This window comes from Arachis duranensis, chromosome 3 (assembly GCF_000817695.3).
Source record: "Arachis duranensis cultivar V14167 chromosome 3, aradu.V14167.gnm2.J7QH, whole genome shotgun sequence".
Taxonomy (NCBI): Eukaryota; Viridiplantae; Streptophyta; class Magnoliopsida; order Fabales; family Fabaceae; genus Arachis; species Arachis duranensis.
In genome coordinates this window covers 42,158,350-42,170,381 of record NC_029774.3, presented here as the reverse complement: position 1 = coordinate 42,170,381, position 12,032 = coordinate 42,158,350, and the positions used below count along the sequence as shown (strand labels likewise).

General features: G+C 35.7%; 3 protein-coding genes across 4 annotated transcripts; 2 read left to right on the top strand and 1 right to left on the bottom strand.

Moving 5' to 3' along the window:
• Nucleotides 1–37: 37 nt before the first annotated feature.
• LOC107478885 (probable galactinol--sucrose galactosyltransferase 2) lies at nucleotides 38–5,762 on the top strand. Its single transcript, XM_016099037.3, has 13 exons — nucleotides 38–266; nucleotides 1,255–1,550; nucleotides 1,815–1,905; nucleotides 2,012–2,152; nucleotides 2,336–2,443; nucleotides 2,546–2,665; nucleotides 2,991–3,401; nucleotides 3,726–3,867; nucleotides 3,975–4,042; nucleotides 4,127–4,261; nucleotides 4,479–4,690; nucleotides 5,056–5,144; nucleotides 5,268–5,762. The coding sequence occupies exons 1-13, from the start codon at nucleotides 73–75 to the stop codon at nucleotides 5,562–5,564; spliced, it is 2,304 nt and encodes a 767-aa protein (XP_015954523.1). The 5' UTR covers nucleotides 38–72; the 3' UTR covers nucleotides 5,565–5,762.
• Nucleotides 5,763–6,376: 614 nt separating this feature from the next.
• LOC107478884 (28 kDa ribonucleoprotein, chloroplastic) lies at nucleotides 6,377–8,958 on the top strand. Its single transcript, XM_016099036.3, has 4 exons — nucleotides 6,377–6,991; nucleotides 7,404–7,505; nucleotides 8,073–8,354; nucleotides 8,709–8,958. The coding sequence occupies exons 1-4, from the start codon at nucleotides 6,482–6,484 to the stop codon at nucleotides 8,769–8,771; spliced, it is 957 nt and encodes a 318-aa protein (XP_015954522.1). The 5' UTR covers nucleotides 6,377–6,481; the 3' UTR covers nucleotides 8,772–8,958.
• A 393-nt stretch (nucleotides 8,959–9,351) lies between these two features.
• On the bottom strand, nucleotides 9,352–11,871 carry LOC107478882 (protein-L-isoaspartate O-methyltransferase 1). 2 transcript variants are annotated; one of them, XM_016099035.3, is made up of 5 exons: nucleotides 11,600–11,745; nucleotides 11,330–11,465; nucleotides 10,889–11,159; nucleotides 10,135–10,299; nucleotides 9,352–9,832 (listed from the first exon to the last, which is right to left on the bottom strand). In XM_016099035.3, exons 2-5 carry the CDS (start codon nucleotides 11,417–11,419, stop codon nucleotides 9,582–9,584), a joined length of 777 nt encoding a protein of 258 aa, XP_015954521.1. In that variant the 5' UTR covers nucleotides 11,420–11,465; nucleotides 11,600–11,745; the 3' UTR covers nucleotides 9,352–9,581. The 2 variants fall into 2 exon arrangements, with proteins under 2 accessions (XP_015954521.1, XP_015954520.1); XM_016099034.3 differs by lacking the exon at nucleotides 11,330–11,465 and having other exon boundaries at nucleotides 11,600–11,871.
• Nucleotides 11,872–12,032: the final 161 nt, after the last annotated feature.

The window sequence follows — 12,032 nt, the reverse complement described above, 5'->3', positions numbered from 1 at the left end:
ATACATAAATGAATACAGCTTGTGACTGAATTTCAAGCCATTATTCTTCAAGTTGATTTTTGGTAATAGAAGATGACAGTGAAGGTGGTGCCTAGTTTGAATGAAGAGAGGTGCCTTGTGGTGAGGGGAAAAGTGGTTCTGACTGATGTTCCCAAAAGCATTCAGGTTTCTTCAATTTGCACTGCTGAATCTGATTCTGCTGCTTTTTTGGGTGCTACTTCTCATCTTCCAAGTTCTCGTCATGTCTTCACTCTTGGCATTCTCCGGTCAGTACTTGATAGAGATATAACCATTTATATGTTTTCGATGATATAGTTTCTCTTAATATGATATCATATTAGAACTTTTATATTGTGATGATTCAACTTTGTGGCATATTTATATACATGACAACAAAAAAATAAATAAATAATTTGGTTGATCGAGCAATCAGCTCACTCACAAGCACGAATTTGAATCTTATCTCGCTTACGCAGTAACTTATTAGCTAGCTACATACCCTCTAATAAAGATCAAATTCACGACAGATTAATCATTGACCTTTGGGTTAGGAATAAAAAGTAGAAACAAAAGAAAAGGTTAACTACGATTTTAGTTCTTAAGGTATAGGTCGAAAATGTTTTTCGTCCCCAATCTTTTTTGCATACAAAATCGTTTCTAAGGTTTAAAACCAAGTTTTAAAATTGTTATTTTTACTTAGATATTAAAATTTTGGACCAAATTATTCATAATAAAAAAATTATAAATAAAAAAAGTAAAAAATAAGACAGAGAGTGTTTCTGCTCATGCGAAGGAGGAAGGGATGAAGGAAAAGGGGGAAGGGAAGAAGAAGAAGAAGCTGTTCACGATTCACCGCTTCCACTTCTGCCGCCACCTCCGTACGATTTTGGCCTCTAAGGTAAGGACGATTTCAAAACCAAGTTAAATCTTGGGGATGATTTTGTATGCAAAAAAAGTTAGGAACGAAAAAAATTTTGGACTTATACCTTAGGAACCAAAATAGTACTTAACCTTGGTGGTCAGATATTTAGAGTTCAAACCCGATCTTGCGTATGTAGTAACATATTGACTAGCTGATCAAATTTGCAATGGATTATTCATTGACCTGTTGAGTTAGATTAGGGATAGAAACCAAAAACAAAATATGACAAAAAAGAAAGTCAAACTTAATTTACTCAAAGAAGTTATTAATTCAACATTATATTGATGTTAAGTTGTTAAGTGCTGAACTCTTGATTATGAACAAAAATGCAGGGGATATAAGTTACTATCACTCTTCAGAGTGAAGATATGGTGGATGATACCAAGGGTTGGAAAATGTGCAAGTGATGTTCCATTGGAGACTCAGTTCTTGCTTCTAGAAGCAAGAGAAGATTCTGCACTCAATGGTGATGATGATAATGATGAAGAGTTTTGTTCTGATTCAGATGAGGATCCTTCAACATCACAAAACACAAACTACATTCTCTTCTTGCCTGTTTTGGATGGACAATTTCGTTCAACTTTGCAAGGAACTCAATCAAATCAGCTCCAATTCTGCGTCGAAAGCGGTTCGTATAGACTCTTCTTACACTTTCATTTTCGGTTCATTTTGGAGGACCAATCTATCCGACAGAATTAATTTTTGAGGACTTTTAGAGAATAAAATTTTATTAGGAACTAAAGTATCCGATCTGAAATTCCTTGAGGAATGTCTATTCTTTAGTCAAAGTAGATGAACAATGGTTTTAACTTTATCATTCTATAAACTGTGATACTTACCAATTTAATAATTAACACTAATTAATGTGAGTTTTCATTTTTAAATGATCCAGGAGATGCACATATCAAAACTTCACAATCACTAGAAGCTGTATTTGTAAATTCAGGAAACAATCCATTTGAGTTAGTCAGAAACTCTATCAAGTATGTCTTATTTTTCTATGATGTCCTTATTAATTCTTCACAGTATGCTATGTCATGCAAAATTACATATTTATTATTCTTCTTCTTTCTTGTGTTAATATAATAGGATATTGGAAAAACTCAAAGGAAGTTTTAGTCACATTGAGCACAAGAAAATCCCTGCACATCTTGATTGGTTTGGATGGTGCACTTGGGATGCTTTTTACAATCAAGTGAGTCCACAAGGAATAAGAGAGGGCCTTCAAAAGTACAAAATGTTAATCAAAAGTTCAAGAGTTTAGGCCGTTTTTGTTTACAAGCACTAATTTTTGTATCTTTGTCTTTTGTGTCATGTTTTCGGTGTAGTGTCTTATTCTGTTTTCAAAACACCAAACACAGCTTGCAAATGTTGAGAAAGCAAGTGACAATACTTATTACTTTTACTTAACAGTTTCTCAGAAGGAAGTTGTTCACCAAAGTTTCTCATCATTGATGATGGTTGGCAAGACACATTCAATGAGTTTCACAAAGAAGGTGAACCACCAATTGAAGGAATACAGTAAGGCCATCATTTTTGTTTGCTTTTTTCTATTTTGGTAAATTACCCTTTCTACCCTCCATTTCTGACTCATCATGTTGATATTTCCTGTTTACCAAATAGGTTTGCAACCAGACTAATAGGCATGAAAGAAAACAAAAAGTTCAACAATGCAGACCTTGACAATTCTTGCAACAATCTCCACAATTTTGTTGATTTCATCAAACACAACTTTGGACTAAAGTAAGCAATCTCATGTCAATTAAAGCATTTATGCACTATTCCTTCCTTCGTGTGCTGGTCGCCTTTAACTATAAGCTGTTTTCGATAAGTATCTCAGAACAGAATATACATATACGAGATAGAAAGGTTTTGTGTATCTTTGTAAATATAAAACTGAGCAATTATTCTCTCAAGATAGAAGTCATCTATCTTGAAATAAGTTTGTATTTGCAAATATATCTATATTTTGAATTACTAAGACAGTTTCCAAACAAGGCCTAATCTACAACACCATGATTCACAATAACAAGAGAATTGAAGAGTTACAATTTTCTAAACCATGCAGATATGTTTACATGTGGCATGCATTAGCTGGTTACTGGGGAGGAGTATTCCCATCATCAGAAGCTATGAAGAAATACAATCCAAAACTTTCATATCCAATTCAATCACCTGGAAACACAGGGAACCTTAGAGATATAGCCATGGACAGCCTGCAAAAATATGGAGTTGGAATCATGGATCCTGAAAAGCTTCAAGATTTCTACAATGACTATCACAGTTATCTTGCTAGCTGTGGCGTCGACGGCGTCAAAGTTGATGTCCAGAATGTGATAGAAACCTTAGGCTCTGGTCATGGCGGACGCGTTTCGCTGACAAAACGGTATCAAGAGGCACTAGAGGAATCTATAGCCAAGAACTTCAAGGACAATAACCTCATTTGTTGCATGTCTCACAACTCTGATTCAATATACAGGTTTGTGTACTTAACTAAATATCAAGAAGGGTTAAGAGCAAAAGTATCTTACTCTAAGTTGATCTATATCTGAGATTTAATTTTGATGCACTATGAATGTAATGTAGTTTTACGCGTACGTCCAATTATGTAACGTTGTGTCAGCAAAAAATAACTACTTTTTACATTGACTGTATAAATAGTCATCCAAAAGAACAGATGTGATTGAATGACTGTCAATGAATCAAAATTAAACTCCTTTATGTATACCAGAAACGTATTTAACTATATAAAGAATTATTTATACCGAATCGAAGCTAAAGTTTTCTGTTGATAAATTTTTAGTTCAAAGAAGAGTGCATCAGCAAGAGCATCTGAAGATTTCATGCCAACAAAGCCAAAACTTCAAACCTTACACATTGCCTCAGTATCCTTCAATAGTCTTCTTCTTGGGGAGATATTTGTGTCTGATTGGGACATGTTCCATGTAATACAATATTCCTGTCACATTTTCTTCTCAAGTCTTTGATCAATGACTGAAATTGTTACAAGTTGCTTCATATGATTCTGAACATTTTTTCCTATTTTTTTCAGAGCAAGCATGACACTGCTGAGTTCCATGCTGCAGCAAGAGCAATAGGTGGTTGTGCAGTATATGTAAGGTAAATAATGCACCAAAAATGTTTTTCTTGTGCTTAAGAAAAAATTCTGAAATGATCTTAACCAAAATTTGATAAAGTATACAGTGATAAACCTGGAAATCATGATTTTGAGATCCTCAAGAAGTTAGTACTGCCTAATGGATCAGTCTTGAGAGCAAGATTCGCCGGCCGCCCGACTCGAGATTGCTTATTTAAAGATCCTGTTATGGATGGTAAAAGGTATCCTAAATTATCCCTAATCTTACAGGAGAGACTCATATGCAGATGTCGTGAAATTGACAATTGAGAATCGTTAGATGACAATTTAGTCAAACATGTCAAATTATCTAACGACTCATAGCTATCAACTTCACATGAAAACAACTGCATGTGAGTTTCGACCAAATAAGATTTGCTCAAAAAGATATGCTAAATTATTATTATCCTTTTTGTGCAGTTTGCTGAAGATTTGGAACATGAACAAGTTCACTGGGGTGGTAGGTGTGTTCAATTGCCAAGGAGCAGGAAGCTGGCCACTGAAACCAGTTGATGGAACACCAAATAACATAACCTTATCAGGGAAAGTGAGACCCCTTGATGTGGAGTTTCTAGAAGATGTTGCAGGAGAAAACTGGAATGGAAATTGTGCAATATATGCCTTCAATTCAGGTTCAAATTTCAATTCAACAATTACATTCTTATTACATGTTGGTCAATTGATAGACTAGTTTGTAGTCTTCTTACTAGTAGTCCTAAATTCGAGGACTGCGGATTGGAAAGAATCTATATCCGGAGAAACAACTACAGTTTCTTGACTCAAATTAGTCGAATTTCTGATAATATGATTTGGATATCGGCAACAAAGACTAGAAAAAACCTCGGAGTATGTTTGGTTCATGTTTTTGTTTTCAGTGTCTTGTTTGTTTCTCATTCTTTGATTCAAATCCGAGACCTCTAGTTAAGGGATGAAAATACCCCCACTTTGAGTATTCCCAAACTCATATCTACTTCCCTAAAATGTGACTATAATGCAGGTGTTCTTACCAAGCTACAAAACAAAGAAAAACTAGAAGTGACATTAGAGACTCTCCAATGTGAAATATATACAGTATCACCAATCAGGGTAAGTATCCTACTATCTTAACATTGTAATTTATTTTATAAAAGAAAAAAGAAATCATGTTTACTAATACCAACATGCAAAGATGTTAATGTTAATGTTAATGCTAATGATTGAAACATACAGGTGTTTGGTAATGATGTAGAATTTGCACCAATAGGATTGCTTGACATGTACAATTCAGGGGGTGCAGTTGAATCTCTGAACTGCACCATGGATGCTGTCAATGATGAAGAATGCATGGTCAAAATCAAAACCAGAGGATGTGGCAGATTTGGAGCATACTCTAATGTTAGACCAAAACGTTGCATGGTGGAAATGAAGGAGGAAAATGAGTTCTTCTACAACCATGAAAATGGACTACTCGCAATTAATCTTGATGGTAGCGATTGCAAATCAAGGGGCATTGAACTTGCATACTAACTTGGGCTAATTTTGCAGTTACCTTTTTTCTTAACTGCTAAATCATGAAACTAATAATATTGTTATGTGTAATTTTAAATTTTTAATAATGAAAAATGTCAAGGGGAGTAATCCTAATGTCTCTGGGAAGGTTCCAGTACCTTAATCTTCCGGCTGCTAGAACAAATAAAATACTACTACAAATAATTTTTTTGTCAAGCATCCTATAGTAGTTTTTTTTTTTTCATTTTGGTCAACTAGATTATGATACAAGAAAATAATAAGTGTAAACAAAATAATACATAAGTCAAAAAGTATAAATAAATAAATAAGTAAATAACTAAACATTAGTTGGCGCTAAGGCCAAGGACTAATCCGTCGCGAATCTGAGTTTCATTTAAAGATCTGCTACTAGCTAATGAGTTGCTGAATGCATAATGTGAGATTCAAACTCCCGACACTTGCTTAAGCAAACAAATTGGTTAAAGAAAAAAGAATATAGTTTTTTTTTGTTTATCCAAACGGTATCCCCCAACCCGACAGGTTAAGGATTAATCCGTCGCGGATCTAAGCTCCATTTAAGGGTCTGCCGCTGGCCAATGAGTTGCTACATGCACAAGGCGGGATTCGAACTCCCGACACTTGTTTAAACAGACGAGTAAGCTGACTCAACCAACCCAAATTGGTTAGAAAAAAAGAATATATGTCCTGCTTAAGGATTTTTTTTCTTTAAAAACCCAATTTAAATTCAGAGATGGAAAAGAAAAAAAGCCCAGCCCAAATAATCATGTGATAAGAGAAGAATGATCTGCTTGATATTTTTGGTGTTGTTGAGAATCACCGTAAACCCTTTGCTTTCAATTCCCACCCCCTCCTTCCTTATCCTCATTCCCTTCAATTCAAAACCCTTCTCTTCTTCTCTCTGTTCTTACGGTTACATGTCTATCATCACTGGCTTCAAATCCCTAACTACCATGGCAGAATCATGCCTTCTCTCTCCTCCTTCCTCTCTCTTCCATTCCAAACACATCACCCATTCAAATTCCAAACCCCACCACCACACTCTCTTCAAACTCGCTTCTCCATTCCCTTCCCTCTCTCTTTCTCTCACCGCAAGGCGCCATCATCACGTGCTCACTCACGTGGCCCAAACCTCCGACTGGGCCCAGCAAGAGGAAGACAACACTTTCACCTTGGAACAGCAAGAAGCTGAAGAACCTGCACTTTCCGATTGGGAACCCAGCGCTGAAATCGTAGGCGAAGCTGAAGTTGCTGAAGCCGAAGACGGAGACGAAGAAGAAGAAGAAGAAGAAGGAGAAGAAGAAGGAGGGGATTTTGTTGAGCCACCAGAGGAGGCGAAAATCTTCGTTGGAAACTTGCCTTATGACGTTGATAGCCAGAAACTCGCCATGCTTTTCGAGCAAGCTGGAACCGTTGAAATTGCCGAGGTAACTAACAAAACGAACCAACACTCTTCGGTTTTAGTTAGGTTTTCTGCTTTCTGCCCAATTGAGTTACAATTATTAATTAAATTGTTAAAAAAGTCATTTTTACCAATAAAAAGTATAATTTTTTAGGGAGTTATCATTTTTTATTATTGCTAGAGTGATTCCCAAGAAGCACATGCACTACTATAATTGTTTAGGTGTATACTGTTTCATTGTAATGGCTTGTGATGACTTTTGAGTTTTGAAGATGTTAGTTCTTTGTTCTTTATTTTTTGGTTTTTATTAGTTTTGTATGTTGTATTATGACACTTATTTGTTTGTTTTTATAGCTTTTTCAAAGATGTTTGTGTTCTGTGTTGAATATGTACTTCATGATTCTGAAGGTGTTGTGGTATTGTGGCTGTGGCTTTAGGTTATTTACAACAGGGACACTGACCAAAGTCGCGGGTTTGGCTTCGTGACAATGAGTACTGTCGAGGAAGCTGAGGCTGCTGTGGATAAGTTCAACCGCTATGTAAGTTCTTCTTCGACTTGTCGCTGATATCACTAGTTTTGTGCTGTGTATGATGCTAATTTGTCTGAGTTTGGAGTTAGTTTCTTATTGAATTAGGAGGATTGAAAACTCTAAATAGCTTTTGAATTCAAAATTTTCACGGAGAACGAATTCATGAACTCTTTTGGTGTATGTATTTCTGAGGAGATACTGAACTTAGTTGCGTGTGCTAGAAGCTTTTTTTGTATGTTTTCCAATTAACAAGTGAGGAAACAAAAAATTGCACCGAGCAATGTAATGGATCCCTGTTTTGTGTTTTATCTGTTGGATTCTAATGAGGACAGAAAAGTTCAATTTGCAATTGGAGCTGTAACCAATACTCCACACAATTATTTGCAATTCTTTTGTATGTAGATCAATGACCTTAATTTTTTTCACTAAATGAAATTAAGCATGTTTTTATAATTTTGTTATTATGGACTTCTTTTGCTATAGAAAGTCTTCTATGCAAGAGTTTTGATTTGATTGCAACACTGAATGTCCTTAGTATTTAATTTTCGCCTCTTTTTTTTTCCCCCCTTGCAACAGGATTTAGGTGGAAGACTGTTGACTGTTAACAAGGCTTCTCCAAGAGGAGAGCGACCTGAACGCCCACCCCGTTCATTCGAACAGGCTTTTAGAATCTATGTTGGTAACTTGCCTTGGGATGTTGACAATGGTCGCCTGGAGCAGATTTTCAGCGAACACGGTAAGGTTGTGAATGCTCGCGTAGTGTATGACAGAGAAACTGGACGATCACGCGGCTTTGGTTTTGTCACAATGACTGACGAGAGTGAAATGAACGATGCAATTGCTGCTCTTGATGGCCAGGTATTTCAAAGCTACTTTGTCACGTTATCAATGTTATACATTTCATGCATTGATAATTCAAAATGTTTTGAACTTTGAACTTGAGAGGACAACTTTTTGAACAGCGTAGTTGCTTTTGTCTTAGATTTTCCTTCTGTACACTGATTTAATCATGGGTTTTTAAAAAGAGAATATAATTTTTTTAATTACTAGGACATGAAATTGATGTTTAGACACAAACAACTGTTAATGGATATGATCCAATATCCTTAAAGTTTTAAGGGTATCGGAAAACTCCTGTACATATATTATGAAGTTTGTTGTCTCCCTTCTTTATCTGTGTCTGTGTAAATATGGTGTTTGGGTATGTTGCAGAGTTTGGATGGAAGGGCAATAAGAGTGAATGTTGCTGAGGACAGACCCAGACGCTCTTTTTGAGTATTAGCTCATGTAATCAACAACCATGGCAGCTGCTGGAGTTTTTTGTTTTTATATAGCGCTGAGAATATAGTGTCATTTTTTCTGAAAAATATTTCCTCTCCTGGGCAACCGGTTCCAAATTAAGTTAACACATTCTATTGTCATTATTTTATAGCTGTAATTCTAATTTTCCTCAGATTCTGAAGTGGTCTATGTTCTCCTTTACCCTCTCTTCTTTAGCTGTTTTGTTTTGTTTTGTTTCTATAAAACGGAATCAAATTAAGAAAGATTTACCTTCAAATTAATGTAGCTATCTTGTAAATTTCATAGCTTATGTTGTGAATTGTAGAGCAGAAACTAATTAGTGTTTTTAACTGTTAGAAGTTTTTCTATTGCAAATTTGAAATCTGAATTTACAAACACTTAAGACATACATTTCTATTCTCAAAGAAAAAGATTAAGCTGTTTCAAACTTTTATTACATGTGTCGCCCTTCTTTAGCTGATTATTTGAAACCTTCATCACGTGTTGAACTTGGTTTGCGGAACATAATTAAAATTCGTTGCACATTTTTAATACCAAAATTACTATCACTGTATATGAAGATGAACTTTATTTATATGATACAAGGAGTTGAGTAGCATCAACACTAACTATACAAATTCTAACACCATGTGAGGGAATCCAAGTTCTAACCACGGATATCTGTAGCATTAGCCTTTCAAAATTCCAAGAAACTTAACTATACAGACTCAACATTTGTGTATCCGCCATATTTCAAAACCAGAGAGAGACATGTGAACCAAAATTCAAGATCCCTCCTCCATTTCAGTAGCCACGAAGTTGAGCTTCTCGACTGGTGAGCGGTACATAACGAACGGAGGTCTCGGTGTGGACACTAATAGAGCCATCAGATTTCTTGTCCACCACCTTCAAATCTTGAAACATGTTTCCAACTGGGATCACCATTCTTCCTCCAGGCTTTAACTGATCAATAAGTGCTTGCGGAATTTCAGGTGCTGCTGCCCCAACATGAATGGCGTCATAAGGGGCAAACTCCGGCCAACCTTTTCTTCCATCTGTCAAAATTGCTCAAATGTATTCAGTTAGCAATTCAAAATCTACTGTGATTTGAATATTATGAATATCATGCTCAAATATCTCGAATATCGGTCACATGAACAATACTTCTGAACCAACATAGTTTCAAACAAAACATGAATCATAGCAATCTTTATATTTTCAATTTACAAAATGGACTAACTAAAAAATTATTAAACCAGTTGCGTTATGTTCTCATCACCAATGAATATAAACTAAAATCGGGAAAAACTAGATGGCTATGGTTGACTAAAACGAACTAATATATCAGGAAACTAACCAGCAGCATGAACTGAAAGGGAGCCATCTTTCAATAATTGAGCGGCAGCACTTTTCTGAATATTCTCTATTGAAGAAGAAACCAATTCAGGAATATGCTCCACACCAACAGCACAGCCTTCCGGTCTAACCATCATGCCGAAGCACGCTGTCAAATACCCTGTTCCTGCAAGAGGCCCATATGAAGATTGTTACTCAACACTAAATAGGAAACCTTGGAATACGAGAGCTATGTGAGAAACCAAATTCCCTTGTCAATCCCCTATGCAAGGTTTTACATAAAAAAATCTTCACATTATCTTGCTATGCCTATGAAACCTCGATGCAAATGAGGTATACAGTATAAGCTGCATTTTTTATCCATAATCTACCCAAAAAGAAAAAAATTAAATAAAAAGGATTCCAACTTGAAAGAAACTTACATCTTGGATAAATGCTCAAATTAGACATCAAATATTATATGCAAGACATTAGTCCTTCAATATTCTAGTATATAGCAATATGCCAATATGGTTTCCATAGTATAATAGATCCTACATTTAAGGACAAAGTTGATATCTCAAACTAAATTGATGTCTATTTAGAAATTTGAAAGAGCCGATAACCCAAAATCTTTACAGAACAAGCTTGACATTGCACATACATTGTTCATCGACTAATCTGAATATTTATTCTACCCAATCCATTTCTATAGAATCCGCTAAAGAGAAAATATAGTGCAAAACAATAGATGCAGTGTGTTTCATGGACTATACCGGAGCCAACGTCGAGAGCGTGCATTCCAGGCTGCAAATTCTTCTCCAGTAACTGAAGGCACATCGCATGCATATGCGGCGCAGATATAGTTGCGTTGTACCCTATCGACATGGGGCTGTCGATATAAGCTCCAGCCCCGTTGGGAACAAACAATGCTCTATCAATGCTCTCCATTACTTCAGCTACCTTATTTGATCTTATCACTCCATAACGCTGCAAACTTTCCACCATTGCTTTGTTCCTACTCATGCTGCTGCCAGAGCAGAATCTCTATATATTTGACAACCAAAACAACAAGAATTTCAAGCTTTTGGTAGTGGCAACGCGAAATTATCAAACCCTCAAATTAACTTGTAAACATTCCTAATCAAGTTTAGGGATCTAAGAGTGTAAACTCTAACAAGAAAATTGACAAGTTTAGCTATGCAATTCAAGTTTACCTTGTTGTGAAGGATTTGAATATGGCATAGTAATAGTAATAACCATAAGCCATGATTAAGAAAGTAAAGTAATGAATTATACTGTTTCATTATCTTCCTTTTCTCTTTTCTTTCTTCTCCCCTTCCTAAGAGGACACTAAATAAGGTAAAAACTAATCAAAATCACGAAGAGAATTAGAAATAACGCATATTTACAGCATGGGATACAATTTGCATGTTGGAAAATTCGCAATAAATGAAAAATTAGAAAGAAAAAGAAAGAGAGAATACCTGCATGGAATGGAAGAGAGAGTTTCCCGTAATGAAATTAGGGTTTTGGAAGAAGGAGAAGGAGGTGGTGAGGGAAACAGAGGAGGGAGGCGAAGAATGAGAAGGGAAGAGTGTTGCTGTTGCCGTTAGAGAGAGAGCGCGTGAAGGAGGTAGAGCGCGTGAAGGAGAGGAAGAAGAGAAGAGGAAATTATAGCGCGCAGAGGCAGAAGGAGAAGGAGTAGTATTCATTGTGATTCTGATTCTGTTATTTCTGGTTGTTTCCACACTTCTCCACTCTCTTCCTTTACACGCTCATGTCATATACCACTCACACGTGTCCACTCCACCAAAAAATTTATATACAGTTGTTATTTAATAAATTTTAATCGTTAATTTTAATTATATATATTATATATATTTTTTATAATTAAAATTAATTATTAAAAAGTATCGA

Excerpts from the sequence above, each read along its gene's own strand:
- LOC107478884 (XM_016099036.3), top strand. The coding sequence starts at position 6,482 with ATGTCTATCATCACTGGCTTCAAATCCCTAACTACCATGGCAGAATCA. Across the intron at positions 6,992-7,403 it reads GAACCGTTGAAATTGCCGAG|GTTATTTACAACAGGGACAC; the intron begins GTAACTAACAAA and ends CTGTGGCTTTAG. Across the intron at positions 8,355-8,708 it reads TTGCTGCTCTTGATGGCCAG|AGTTTGGATGGAAGGGCAAT; the intron begins GTATTTCAAAGC and ends GGTATGTTGCAG.
- LOC107478885 (XM_016099037.3), top strand. The coding sequence starts at position 73 with ATGACAGTGAAGGTGGTGCCTAGTTTGAATGAAGAGAGGTGCCTTGTG. Across the intron at positions 2,153-2,335 it reads ATAAGAGAGGGCCTTCAAAA|TTTCTCAGAAGGAAGTTGTT; the intron begins GTACAAAATGTT and ends TTTACTTAACAG. Across the intron at positions 5,145-5,267 it reads ATACAGTATCACCAATCAGG|GTGTTTGGTAATGATGTAGA; the intron begins GTAAGTATCCTA and ends TGAAACATACAG.
- LOC107478882 (XM_016099034.3), bottom strand. The coding sequence starts at position 11,827 with ATGAATACTACTCCTTCTCCTTCTGCCTCTGCGCGCTATAATTTCCTC. Across the intron at positions 10,300-10,888 it reads CGCTCTCGACGTTGGCTCCG|GAACAGGGTATTTGACAGCG; the intron begins GTATAGTCCATG and ends GGCCTCTTGCAG. Across the intron at positions 9,833-10,134 it reads CCTTTCAGTTCATGCTGCTG|ATGGAAGAAAAGGTTGGCCG; the intron begins GTTAGTTTCCTG and ends CAATTTTGACAG.